This window comes from Phytophthora sojae, assembly GCF_000149755.1.
Source record: "Phytophthora sojae unplaced genomic scaffold PHYSOscaffold_2, whole genome shotgun sequence".
NCBI classification, from domain to species: Eukaryota; Oomycota; class Peronosporomycetes; order Peronosporales; family Peronosporaceae; genus Phytophthora; species Phytophthora sojae.
In genome coordinates this window covers 4,692,446-4,705,807 of record NW_009258116.1, presented here as the reverse complement: position 1 = coordinate 4,705,807, position 13,362 = coordinate 4,692,446, and the positions used below count along the sequence as shown (strand labels likewise).

The following is a 13,362-nucleotide window of genomic DNA, read 5'->3' as shown; positions in this document are numbered from 1 at the left end:
TCGCCGCTTCGCATGGTTTTGCTGGAGCGGCTCGCCGACACCAAGCAGAGCGCGAGCGCTTTTGCGCAACGCAACACGTGGTTGAAGCGCGCGCAGGTTCAAGCCTAGTTCAACCGCAGGCGCGTGTGTTAAAGCACGCCGAGCGCGATTGTGAGGTGGGGCCTTTGTCAGTCTTGGTTGCGTTGCGATTAGCGAGTCGCGCGTGGCTCGAGAGTCTGCCCCAACTCGTCGAACGCCGATTGCGCTACGCTCACCCACGAGCGCCACTAGCCCCGCGTCAACCACGCAGATACATGTACGTACATGCACGCGCGCCGAGTGTCTTCAAGGCCCACGGCGGGCGGACTTGGTCGGGATCTGCAGCACAGGTTTCGTGTTCAAGTTGCCAGCGGATTTCCGGTGCATTTTCGTCTGTCTCTGGTGGACAAAGACCGGATCTGTCTGCCACGTCACAGGTGCGCGCGATTTGGCTAGGGACCGCCGAACTTGCAGTTGTTGCAGGCGAGCGTATCAGTGGGCGGAGGAGGGGCCATGCTGCTGCAGGCGGCGAGCGAGCTCTAAACAGCTCGCGGCGTTTGACGCCACTCGCGCGCGTTAAACCGCAAGCAGGGCTCATTCCACATTCCGCTCCGTCCGCCCCAAGCGCCTGCCCCAGTCCAAGCAGAAGGAAGCCGGCCCCGTCGTCGATAAAATGATGCAAGTTTCCCAGTTCCGAGCACTGCGCCGCGCACAGTCGGTCGCACACGCCCGCCCGGTGCAGTCGGCGCTGGCCCGAGCCTTCTCGGCGCAGAGCGACGTGGACGTGGAGGTCTGCGAGGAGGAGATGCTGCGCGCGCTCGACAAGTTCCAGAAGGACGCGGCCAGCAACACCGTGCCGTGGTTCCTCGAGAACATGCCGCCCTCGTACTTCCGCTCCGTGCACGAGGAGGACCGCATGCAGCACCTGAACGCCATCACGGCGCTGCTCGGCGCTGAGCAGCCCGAGGTGCTGCTGCGCTCGCCCGACCAGACGGTCTTCTCGCACTTCCGTTCGGGCGCCAACTTCCCCGGACGTCTGGCCAACGTGCTGGACCAGCTCCCGCAGACGGTGGACGGCGCCACGCTGGCCCGTGTCAAGATCTTCACAGCCCTGGACGACTCGCTTGGCCTCGACATCTTCCGCTTCGGTCAGCAGGAGCCCTTCCTGAACAAGACCGAGGATGAGAAGCAGGCTCGCGCCGCCATCCAGCAGTTCTGCGCCGACATCCAGGCCGGCAAGTACGCCGGCCAGGCCTGCTACCCCGTGGCCGGCCCGCACTTCGAGCCTGAGGCCGTCGACGCCTTCCTCAACCAGAGCAACACCATGTACGTGCAGTTCAGCAACCCCCGCCGTCTCGCCAAGCAGATGGAGCTGTTCCAGCGCGTGCGCGGCACCGAGGGTGTGTCCGTCGACGTCGAGCACAACTGGGAGACCCGCAACGAGGAGAACAAGTACGCCGCGAGCGGCGTCCCGCAGACCATGCTGACCATCGCGGCCTCCAACGTCATCCCCAAGAGCTTCATGCAGAAGGCCGCCACCTACCTGGGTCTGTGCAACCTCAACGTGGTGCGTGCTCACCTCGACGTGGTCAAGGACACCGAGAGCAACAACGGTGACGGCCACGTGGCCATGATCCGCATCCTGGTGCAGCCCAGCGAGCAGGCCCTGGCCGACAACTTCGAGTTCGAGTGGTCCAAGATTTCGGGCAACCTCAAGTACCTCAAGTGGGTGGACGACCGACCCGTGCACCTGACGCTGCAGCACCCCGACCTGGGCATCTCGCGCGCCGAGCTCATCTACGCCTACGGCAACATGCTGCACGGTGTTCTCGCAAAGAAGGACCCGTTCGCGTACTCGCTGACCCGCATCATGGAGACGCTCGAGCACGAGCAGCACCTGCCGTTCGCTTCGCGTATCTCGGACTTCTTCCTGAGGAAGTTCGACCCGCAGCAGCAGGCTCTGACCGACGCCGAGCAGGACGCCATTGTGGACGAGATCAAGGCCGACGTCCGCCGCAACGTGGAGCAGGAGGACGCCATCGTGCTGCTCAACAGCATGGCCGACGCCGTCCGTGGCACGCTCCGCACCAACAAGTTCGTGCGCGAGCGCTACGCTCTGTCGCTCCGCATGGACCCCAAGGTTATGGGCTACGGCACCGTGGGCAAGGACACTCCTTTCGGCGTCTTTTTCATCTACGGCCGTCGCTTCAAGGGCTTCCACGTCCGCTTCCGTGACATTGCTCGCGGTGGTCTCCGCATGGTGTACCCCAGCTCCACGGACGCCCACGCGCTCGAAAGCGCTCGCCAGTACAACGAGGCGTACAACCTCGCGTTCGCCCAGCAGCTCAAGAACAAGGACATCCCGGAGGGTGGCTCCAAGGCTGTGGTGCTGTGCGACCCCATCGTCGGACCCGTTGGCGATGTCGCCCCGCGTGACTTTATCATCCGTAAGAGCGTCAAGGCCTTCTCAGACGCGCTGCTCGACCTGAACACCACCGACGAGGCTGTCAAGGAGAAGGTCGTGGACTACTACGGCCAGGACGAGCTGATCTACCTTGGCCCGGATGAGAACATCATCCCCGAAGACATCACGTGGATGACGAACCGTGCTGCGGACCGCGGCTACCCGGTGCCGCGCGCCTTCATCAGCTCCAAGCCCGACGCTGGTTTCAACCACAAGGTCTACGGTGTCACCAGTGAGGGTGTGGCTGTCTTCGCTGACGTCGCCCTGCGCTCGCAGAACATCGACCCCACCAAGGAGCCCTTCACGGTGAAGATCACCGGCGGAACTGATGGCGATGTAGCTGGCAATGTGATCAAGATCCTGCACCGCGAGTACGGTAACAACCTGCGCGTTGTCGGCATTTGCGACGGCACGGGTGTGGTCGAGGACCCGCAGGGCCTCGACATGGGCGAGCTGCTGCGTCTCGTGGACGAGTCGCTGCCGCTGTCCAGCTTCGACGCCACCAAGATCTCGGCGGCGACGGGCGTCAAGCACGACATCAACACGGCCGAGGGCATCCGCGCTCGTAACTCGATGCACAACCGCGTCAAGAGCGACCTGTTCATCCCCGCTGGTGGCCGCCCCAACACCATCAACGAGCACAACTGGCGCGACTACCTCGACGCGGACGGAAAGCCGTCGTCGAGCCTGATCGTGGAGGGCGCCAACCTGTTCATCACGCCCGAGGCGCGTCAGCTGCTGTTCGACAACGCCGGTGTGGTCATCGTCAAGGACAGTTCGGCCAACAAGTGCGGTGTGGTGTGCTCGTCGTACGAGATCGTGGCCAGCATGCTGCTCGAGACCGACGAGTTCCTCGCCGTCAAGGACGAGCTTGTCGTCGAGGTCGTCGACAAGCTGCGCGCGCTGGCCCGCGTGGAGGCCCAGCTGCTCTTCCGCGAGTACAAGAAGGACCCGTCGTCGGCGCTGCCGCCAGCCAGCGAGCGCATCAGTCGCGCGATCACCCGCGTGCACGACGCCGTCCTGGCCCACTTCGACGACGTGTGCGAGGAGGACCAGCAGATCCTCTTCACGCTCATCGAGGAGCACCTGCCGCCCAAGCTCCGCGAGCTGGCGCTGCACCGCGTGCACCAGAACGTGCCGCTCGCCTACATCCGCTCGATCGTGGCCTCGAGCCTGGCCAGCAAGATCGTGTACCGCGAGGGCCTGCAGTTCACGGAGGCGCTGCCGGAGGGCAACCTGGGCGACATGGCCCTGCAGTACCTCAAGCAGGAGAAGAAGGTGCAGCGCCTCGTGCAGGACGTGCGCTCCTCGCAGCTCGCGAACAAGGACGACATCGCCGACCTCATTGCTCGCGGTGGCGTTCGCGCTGGCATGGACACCCCCAACTAAATTGTGCATTAAGGGTTAACTGATAGGAGGGTAGCAGGGTAGTAGACGTGTATGTATCGCTCGAAGAAAGCTTTCGATTTCAACTGTTTCGCATATTGGTTCGCATCGTCCTTTTGGTGCAAGTTGAAGTGCTCTTCAAAGATACTTTTATTGCGCATGTGCTGGTGCAGGTGGACAGCGTACAAATGCACGCGCGAACCTCTCTCCAGGTTGCTGCTACATACGAATACTACAACATGTATGCATGTAGTAGTGCAACGTCCCCCATCCACGGACTGAAAGCTAGATTATCAACATGCGGACACCTTCGCTGACGCCATAGTCTCTAATGTGCACATCATTCCCCATCTGACATTCGTCTCCAGGAACCAACTCGAGTACATGTACCAATGGTACAGTACCAGGTACTATTACATGCAGCTCACTGAGTGTCATCGTCCAATGTCGTCTCATAGTGTTGCTGACGACATATTGGGCTGTTACCCCTTACCTTTTTTGGGATCCCAACGAGACTTACTCCGCACGAGCGCATGGCACTTGGAACCGCTACTGGTTCCCAGTCGCGGGGGTTATCCGTTGTGACTTTATCTCGACGATCCGTTCACTCGACCACACCGCGACGGGGCTACGCTGCAAGCGAGTGAGCCGTTCTACCTGCACAAGTGTGTTTCGATCTTGGTGTTTAGCGATGGAGAACAAGCAGCAAGAGCTAGACCACGTGGATCCAGCATCTGAGCTGGACAAAGAGAGCGAGGTTTCCACCCGAGGTGCGTCGGATAGTAGCAGATGAAGACCAAGTTGTGCTCTCTTACTAATGCTTACACGCCATGATCACTTGTAGATGGAGCGGTACTGTCGCGGATGTCCTTGATCACATTGGAAGCTCGAGGCTGATCTACTCTACTGTTTGTTCGTGTAGGTCGCGTTTTTGGAGAATCGTGGGGCCGTCGTAAAGAGCAAGTCGCCATCGAATGCAGCTCTACTGAAGGCTGGACTGAAGACTAACTTGTCCCCAGCGGAGGCAACAGCTCAGTTGCGTGTGCTGTGCCGGAAGTTCGCTGCTCTCACCGAGAAAGTGAAGGTACGAGGCCTCTGTTACACGAAGTAGAGATCTTCACCCCACTGAAGGTTCGCGTTCATTTCGTTAGGACGAGACAAAAGTCCGCGAAGCCGCGGAACGAGAAGTTCGTCGACTCAAAGCGTTGCTTGACAAAGATTCATCACCCGTTGTTGCGTCCTGCCGTGCCGAAACTCAAGCATACGTTCGCGAGCTCAAAGATAGCCAAGAGAAACTCAAGCGAGAGCTGCGAATCGAAAAAGAGAAGAACGAGCGCGTCGTGGCCAAAGCGCTGGAGCTCGAGCGCGAAAAGAGCGCGCTTCTTGCTACTCAGTCGCAACAGCAGACGCAACCGACCACTCGATCGCAGCAGGACGCGAGTTCTGGCAGCTTGAAGCACCAGTCCGCTTGGGATAAGGAGCAAGTGTATAAAATTCAGTCGACACTCAAGCTCACGATTGAAGAACTCGAAGAGGAGCTGTCGCGAAAAGAGGAGGAAGTTCAAACGTATCGAGAGCGGTCTCAGCGCGATCGTGTTCGGATTAAAGCGCTTGAGGACGAGATCCGCGCCAAGGACGATGCACAACGCGCTGCTCAAGAAGCTCGACGACAGCTTGAAGCAGACTTACGACAGGCGCAGAACGACATCACCAATGAACTGGAAAACATGCAGCGTATCCACGACCAAGGTCAGGAAGACCGCGCGTTGCGAGACACACTGGAGCAGCAGTTGGTCACCCTAGGCGAAGTGAACGCTGCTCTGGAGCAACGCAGTCGCGCACTTGTACGCCGGTTGGAGCTATCAGCGGCTGTGACACAGGAATGTCAAGACCTCAAGCTTCAGCTGCGCGATGCCGAAGTGGACAATGAAACACTGATCCAAACTGCAAGTGTTCGTCTATCATATAGCTGCTCTTCATCATGTGAACTAACCCGTGTTGTGTTTGTCAGATTCGCAACCTAAAGGATGAGCAGTTCGGGCGTGAAAAGGACTGGAAAATGAGGTTAGAGAGCGCCAAGGAAGAGAAGGTCCAAGTGGAGCAGCAAGTCCGTGAGCTGCAGGAGGATCTCGCCTCGCTCCAGGCGCAGAATTCGCTCTTCTCCGAGTGGATGCTGGTTCGCAATGAAAACGCAATAGCTGCGCAGCGTGATACGCCTCAGGACCCGACTGAGTACCCGCAAGAGCCTCAACAATCACAACCTCGGGCTGCATCACCAACAGCCAAACGCAAGAGTTCTTCATGGCATTTGGAGCAAGACTACGACGCCGACTGCAGTAGTAGCAGCACGTATGCTTGTCGTGACACCACCGGCACCAATCTACGTGGACGTCGGACGGCTTCTCCACGAACAAGTGCTAGGAATGAAGACGACGATGACTCACACTTCATTTTCTCAAAAACAAGCGTGCGCTCTCGTCCGAGTACTCCAGCATCGCCACGGCTATCGTCGTCGAGGAGGTGGCAGTCGGCTAATCCTTTGAGTCCTCGTGGAGTAGCACGCACTCGTAACCTGGAGCGAACCAAGGCAACACCGCGTTCACCCCGCCGAAAGATGTCGACGACATCGATATCGTCCGCGTGCTCGTCGGCTACTTCGATAACACCGAGTGCGTCTTCATCCTCCGCTAGAGATGACCACGAGCGGTTGCGGAAGCTCATGAGCCGGAACCGCGAGCTACAGCAGCGACTGCAACAGGAAACGATGGCCACGCAGAACCTAGAGCGAGAGATCACCAACATGACGTCCTAAGCTGGGAATATTTTGACACGTGTGCTAGATTGAGAGCAGGATGATACCGACGGCTGGCCTGAATGAAGAAGCCCGTCCATCTTGCCCCGTTATTTCTTCTTGGAGCCGATGGCTCCATTGCTTTGAGAACCGCTATCAGCGTTGCCTGTACTGAGAGTTGCACTCTCCTCGTACAGCTTGCTAACGTAGTCGATCATGCGTTGTGACTCGTTCTTGATCTTCTCTTCAACTCCAGTTAGAGCTTCACGCATCGACGAATCTGTGAGTATGCGGCGCATACTGCTCAGCAGCTCCTCGTCACGCTTGCGCAGCGCCGATAAGCAGTTCTTGTCCTCCTCCACATGCGCTTCGAGACCTCCAGCCTTCTCTTCGAGTTCTGCTGCAACGGCCGACACGCCTAGCGCTCGGTACGACGCTGCTTCGCTGCGCGCCGCAGTCAACTGAGCCTCGTTCTCCTCTACGCGCGACATCATGAACTTCACACAGGGCAGCTCGCTTTCGAAGTAGTTGAGCGAGGCCTCGAGCTGCTGAGAAATACAGGACGTCTGCTTTGCGCGCAGGGCGTGCACCTGGCTGTGGGCAAGTCGTGCCTGACGCACTTCATTTTCCACTCGGCTAACTTCCGTCGTGATAACGCGCCGACGCTGCGCCCTGGAGAACCGCCGCGTTACGTGCTGGTGCTCGGCTCGGAATCGCGCCGTGTCCGTGATGAAGCGCTCCTCCACTGCGCGCATCCCCTCGTCAGCCTGGTACTGCTCGCCAACCACGCGCTCCAGCTCGCTCTTCACTGCGCGCAGCTGGGCCTCAAGCTCCTCTTGCTTCTGGCGCAGAGTCTGTGCCTCCGCGCTCGCTGCCTTCTTCTTCTCGCGGAGCGGGGCCAGCTCGGCATCCTTACGGTTCTGCATCTCCTGCAGCGCCTTGGTCACCTCCTGCATTGCCGTCTCGTCCTGCGCGGTCTGTGAATCGTCTTCCGGGCTCTCGTTATCCTCTTCTTCAACTTCCTCCTCTACCTCATGCTGCTGCTCGGAGCTCTGCACGCGCTCCTCCACCAGCTTGGTGAGCTTCTTCAGCCGCGTCTCGTGCAGCTTCAGCGCGTCGCTCCGCAGATCCCGTCGCTGGAAGGACTCGCGGATGGTCTGGCCCCGCACAGCTTCGTCCGCGCTCGTCACCGCCGCGATCTTGGCCTCCAGGTTCTGCACATCCTTCGTCAGAGGCGAGTCCAGGTCCACGCCATGCAGCGACAGCGCGTGGGCGCACACTAGGCGACTGAGACTCCTCGCGGCGCGCTCCACCTCTGCATTCACGTCCTCCGCGTCCTCTGCAGCGCCCTGCAACTGGTCCGCAATGGCCCTCACGGCCGCCACGACCTCGCCAGCCATCTGTCGATGCGGCGCGGCCCCCACGGACCCCTCAGCGGCCTCGACGTTGCTGCTCTCCACCGAAAGGCAGTTGGCCAGCAGCGCCTCCAGGTTGTCGAGCACTGCAGCTGCCGGCCGCGAGCGCAGCACGTTGCTGAGCAGCAGCGACAGCGCGTCGCTCTGGAAGAAGGTGAGGATCGTCTCCGTGTGCACGTAGAGCCTGCTCCAGCCCAGGAGCCCCACGAGCGCTGCGTGCGTGTCCGGGATGGCCGCCGCTACTTCGAGACGACGCGTGAGCGGCAGCTGCGACGCGTCTTCCTGCGCGGCGGCGCCTCGGTTGGCGGCGGCCGCGCGGTTCTCGCTCTGGTCGGCCTTGTTGCCCTGGCTGCTGCTGGTCTTCTTCTTGCTCTTGCTCTTCTTCTTCTTGGCGGCGCCGCCGGAGCTCGTCGGCGTGCTGGCCGTGCTGGCGCTGCTGCCGCCCACGCTGCTGGTCTTGGTCAGCGAGCTGAACATGTTGGTGGTCTTGACGGCCTCGTGCGCCAGCATTGTCGGTGAGAGCTTGCGTTGCGCGCTGCGGGTCCGGTGCGATTCTGACTTGAGACCGTCGGACGCCCACGTGGTCGGCCTTCTAGATTTGCAAGATCGCGAAGGGCTGCGATCGATCGGCATACGCAGGGAATGGCGGGTCCAGCAGGAAGGCTTCGTATCCTGGTGATAGCGTTGTGCGGGGCATGCATTGGCATTGGGATGGCGTGTGTGTATTGAATGACAGTTAAACTATAGTCCGAGGCTGAAGATCTCGTCTTCGCCGACAGCGACAGCGGCGGCGTCGGCAGCGGCTTCGTCGTGCTTCTTGCCCTCGCCTTCCTCCTGCTCTGCTACTGCGGGCACCTCGGGCTTGATGTCCACGTCGGCCTCGACCGCCTCCGCAGCTTCTCGTGCCTCCGCCGCTGCTGCAGCGGCCTGGGCCTCGCCGATCTTGGCGGCGGCCGCGCGCAGAGCCGCCTCGTTGTGCTCGCGCGCCGCCAGCTGCGCCTGCTCGTTGATGGACGGCGTGTCTGTCTTGCCCTCCTCTTCGGCGTCGGGCGCCATGGCCGCCGCAGCGGCGTCAACCATCTCCATGGCCTGCGACGTCGTCACGGGCGCCGCCGTGAGTGTGTCCATGAGGAAGGCCGTCTCGTCCGCCGCCGTGGTAGTGGGCAGGGACACAGCAGGCGGCACTGATACCGACTGCGGCACGCCCGCAGTGGCCAGCGCCGCCGCGTCATCAGCAGCGGCGGCGGCCGCGTCGCCGGTGGGCGCACCGCCCGCGTTGTCCACGACGACGGGGTCGAGCCTGTGCCGCGAGCAGAAGCGCGCGAACCAGCCGGGCGAGGCCTTGAAGTTGGCCATCTTCTCGTAGTTCTTGGACAGGATGATGGCCTGCTGGCGCACGGCCGTCTGCGTGAGCGGCACGAGCTGGTAGGGCTGCGACTCGCGCATGCGCACGATCCACTGGTACAGCTCCTGCTCGAAGGGCGCGTTGCGCTTGAAGCCGCCGCGCTTGCGCTTGTCGCGGTTCTGCTCGTTGCCCATGTAGTAGCGGTTGCGCACCGTGTCCTTCATCTGCCGCAGCTTGCGGATGGCGCCCTCCGACACGCCGTACTGCTTGGCCAGGTCCACGTTCTTCACCTTGGCCTCGCGCTGCACGATCTCCAGGATCTCCATGCGCTCCTGGTCGTTCAGGCGGCGTCCGGCGCCGCGTCGACCCATGGCTCTGCTGCTGCTGCTGCGGGGCACCGTCGAGCTTGACGCCTTTGGACGCACGCTCTCGCCGACACAAAAGGCCTTGTTCTGAGTCTGGCTTCCTCTCTAAGTACGAAACCAATGGCCCAGAGAACGTGGTGTGGAGGACGTAAATCCATGTGGACATTGTGTTCAGGCTGCCATTTTGCTGCCATGAAGCCGGCGGATCAGCCGCCGCAGCCGAGGAGGAAGCGCCGCAAGCCGCGCTCGCTGCTGCTGCTGCTCAAGAGCTTCGTGGGGCTGCGCGTGCGCATCGACCTGAAGAACGACTCGGTGCTGGAGGGCGTGGTGCAGGAGGTCGTGCAGGACATGGACTTCATGCTGCTGGACGCCTGCGAGACCAAGCCCAACGTATGCCGGTCGTAGCAAAAGACAGCAGTAAGGCGCACTACAATATTCACTATTTTATGCATGGATTATAGGGCACTACACTGATGCTGGACGAAGTGTTCGTCATGGGCAAGACGGTGCTGTACGTGCACATCCCCGACCGCATCAACATCTCGCAACACCTCCAGCAATACGTGCGTCGACCCTTTTGAGACAGTATCCCTGTCAGATTAATTGCTGATCAAACTGTGTGCTTGTGCAGACTCGTATGCTGCGGCAGAGTGCAACGATGTACACAAGAGCGAAGCGGACGGCGCCGTCGTCGAAATAGAAGACTACCAATATTAAATGCATGGTGAAAGATACATTGGATATTATACAGGTGGAAGACGCTGTGTTGTTGGTGGAATAGGCTTCCTGGTGTACTGCTGCTGTCGGTGCTGCGGCGAGCTGCTTGATCCTGCTAGTGCGAATTTGAGCCCTCCGCCGAAAGTCTTCTGCAGTTCGGTGAGTCGATCTTTGAGCTGCAGGATGAGGTCTTTCTGGAACTCGGCCTCGCGCATCTTCTCCTTCCGCTCGCGCAGAACCTCAGTACTGACCGAAAGCTTTTTGTTCGTGGAAGTTGTGACCGTGGTCTTGTACTTGGTCTCACGAACTTCTTGGGTCTGCATTCGCACGTTATGGAACTCGCGACGCAGCTCGTTCACCTGCGTTGTGAGGATCGCGTTCTCGCGCTGCAAGCGGTGCAGCTCACTCTCGCTGATGGCCATGCCTTTCATGATCTTCCGCTTGAGCGACTCCACCTCCTTCTCCAAGTACTCGCGTTGGCGGTTGTACTCAGCCTGCGAGTTCGGCTCTTTGGCGTCGGGGGTGACGCCATCTTCGTACTTCTTATTGAGCGCCATGACGGCAACCTTAAGGGCCTTCTTGTTGTCCAAGAGCTGCGCACAACCCAGTAGATCTGTCTGTACCTGACGCACTAACGCTTTACCGAGGGCTACTTGAGCAGCTTGAAGGTTGAGCTCCTTCTGCATACCGTCCATCTTGAGTCGCAGTTCTCCAATCATGAGGTCCAAAGCCGCGTTGCTCTTGTGGTACTGCTCCAGCTCCGCATCCATCTCTTCGATCTGCGTCTTCATATCGGCGATTTCCTGTTCTCGAGGCTCAATCTGTCGCTTGAGCTCCTTGATCTTGTAGTCCAGCACGAACTTGAATTTCTCGAGCTCCTGATTCTTCTTCTTTAAATCGTAAATGCGCTTCTCCTTGTCTTGGATGGTCTCCTCACGCTCGCGAATCTCCTTCTTGTGACCCTGAATGTCTTTTTCAAGGCCGCGAATATTTTCCGCTAGCTCCTTGCCCTTCTCTTCGAGAGATCGGATCTCTTCGCGTTGATCCTCAATGTCCTTCTGCAGAGCGGAGAACTTCTTCTTCATGATGCCATTCTCTCCTTTCAAGCGCAGAGTTGCCTCGCGTTCGTCCGACAGCTTGAGCTCATACTTGGTCTTTAATTCCTCAACTTCAAGCTCTGAATCCTCTTCAAGTGCCCGCTTTAGCGCTTCATTCGTCGCGATAAGCTCCTCCTTGGCTCGAGCACACACCGCTTGTAACTCCTGCTCGCGAGCTACCTTTTGGTCATATTCTGTTGTCATCTCCGCCAGGAACTGCGTATGACTTTCAACGAGAAGATGATTTTCTTCCTCGAACCGCGTGTTCTGCTCACCCCGCGCTTGCTCCAGCGCTGCATATCGAGCTTTCTCAGCTTCCACTTTTGATTCGTAGGTCGTTTTCAGCTCTTGCACTTCACTGCGGTGCGTTGATGCCATTTCGCGCATCTTCTTCTGGTACTCGTTCTCCATTTCGGTTTTGTCGTTTTGCAAGTCTCCACAGCGCTGTCTGTCTTGCGTCAGCTCGGCTGTAAATTTGTCAGATACTTCCTTGATCTTCTCCTTGTAGTTGAGGTCTTTTAGTCGAAGCTGATACTCGTTGTGCAGTGTTAGTTCATCCACCTTGGATTTCAGCTCGTTCATTAGACGGTTCTTCTCCTCCAGATCCGACTTGGTAACCAGAATCTCCTCTGCGAAAGGCAAGCCAGAACCATTCGCACCATTACCGCCACCTCCAACCATCGCGGTGTCGCTTCGGGCTTCTCTTGATCCGATAACACCACCACCTTGGCCACTACTAGCGCCACTGCCACTCCCTTTTCCGATCACATTCACCGTCTCGAAAATACACAGCGAACCATCTTCACCGGCCGAGAAGAGAAACTGGTTATCGAACGACAGCCGAAGACGCGACACTGGCAAGTCGTGGCAATGGTACTCAGTGTACGCTTGGTTTGTTGAACCTGTCGCCGCATTTGAGTTTGCTAGCGTTGACCCAGTCTGACCTGAAGCTATGATTGAGCCTGGTGAAGTTAGAGACTGCCCCGCACCACTACCCACTGCAGGCGTAGGCGGCGGACGATCTCTTTCTAACGGAAGCCGATATAACCGCACCATACCAGGACGACCAGGCTCCGCTGAACCCACGAAAAGCACTTGCTGGGAGTTTGCCAGTGTGAGTGGCCCAAGAGTTGCCCCATTTCCACCAGTCCAATTTTCTGTGCGTGCAAGTCCAGACGCCATATCAATCTCCTTCAGCATATTGTCGGAACCTGTGACATAAGCTATATCTCCTTCTGGTGCCAAGGCAGCATCAATATACGAACATCGCGCTTGCGAATGGCCCTCGCCAACTTTTGATGCTGCACGAAGGCTCCACAGCAGCACTGTGCCATCAGCACCACAAGTAAGTAGCTTTCGATCGTCAGGTTTCCACGAAATCGCCGTCACACGATTCGAATGGCCCCGAAGTACAGCTATCAATTCACCAGTGTACGTAGCGTACACGTGAACGACATTGTTATTTGCCGCTGCGAAGAATTGACCACCATGAGAGAACCGAACTTCTCGGCAGCCCTTGATAGCGAACTCCCGGCACGATCGGATGTCGTCCATAAGCACGTTGAGCATGCGCAACTTGTCGGTAAACCCCACAACAACATGCAAGCCCGAAGGGTGGAAGGCAACGCACAGTGCGTCTTCACGGAAGAACTTGAGGATATCTGTCGACTTGTCCAAGTAATTCCACACTCGAACAGACCGATCCAATGCACAGGTGACCACGAGCGGTTTACGGATACACGTATCTAGTCCAGTGATGTGGCA

The 13,362-nt window shown here is 58.9% G+C and overlaps 5 protein-coding genes across 5 annotated transcripts; 3 read left to right on the top strand and 2 right to left on the bottom strand.

The window, feature by feature from the left end:
• The first annotated feature begins 604 nt into the window (after positions 1 to 604).
• PHYSODRAFT_541826 (hypothetical protein) lies at positions 605 to 3,959 on the top strand. The gene has a single exon (XM_009521238.1). It carries the CDS (start codon positions 692 to 694, stop codon positions 3,869 to 3,871), a length of 3,180 nt encoding a protein of 1,059 aa, XP_009519533.1. The 5' UTR covers positions 605 to 691; the 3' UTR covers positions 3,872 to 3,959.
• Positions 3,960 to 4,559: 600 nt separating this feature from the next.
• PHYSODRAFT_296389 (hypothetical protein) lies at positions 4,560 to 6,680 on the top strand (the record flags this gene model as incomplete). Its single annotated transcript, XM_009521237.1, has 5 exons — positions 4,560 to 4,638; positions 4,713 to 4,720; positions 4,791 to 4,952; positions 5,020 to 5,820; positions 5,880 to 6,680. The coding sequence occupies 5 exons, from the start codon at positions 4,560 to 4,562 to the stop codon at positions 6,678 to 6,680; spliced, it is 1,851 nt and encodes a 616-aa protein (XP_009519532.1).
• An 89-nt stretch (positions 6,681 to 6,769) lies between these two features.
• On the bottom strand, positions 6,770 to 8,584 carry PHYSODRAFT_325382 (hypothetical protein; the record flags this gene model as incomplete). Its single annotated transcript, XM_009521236.1, has 1 exon — positions 6,770 to 8,584. One exon carries the CDS (start codon positions 8,582 to 8,584, stop codon positions 6,770 to 6,772), a length of 1,815 nt encoding a protein of 604 aa, XP_009519531.1.
• A 231-nt stretch (positions 8,585 to 8,815) lies between these two features.
• Positions 8,816 to 9,790, bottom strand: PHYSODRAFT_556852 (hypothetical protein; the record flags this gene model as incomplete). Its single annotated transcript, XM_009521235.1, has 3 exons — positions 8,816 to 8,887; positions 8,960 to 9,109; positions 9,152 to 9,790. 3 exons carry the CDS (start codon positions 9,788 to 9,790, stop codon positions 8,816 to 8,818), a joined length of 861 nt encoding a protein of 286 aa, XP_009519530.1.
• A 186-nt stretch (positions 9,791 to 9,976) lies between these two features.
• Positions 9,977 to 10,484, top strand: PHYSODRAFT_311307 (hypothetical protein; the record flags this gene model as incomplete). Its single annotated transcript, XM_009521234.1, has 3 exons — positions 9,977 to 10,174; positions 10,246 to 10,347; positions 10,416 to 10,484. 3 exons carry the CDS (start codon positions 9,977 to 9,979, stop codon positions 10,482 to 10,484), a joined length of 369 nt encoding a protein of 122 aa, XP_009519529.1.
• Between the last annotated feature and the right edge of the window lie 2,878 nt (positions 10,485 to 13,362).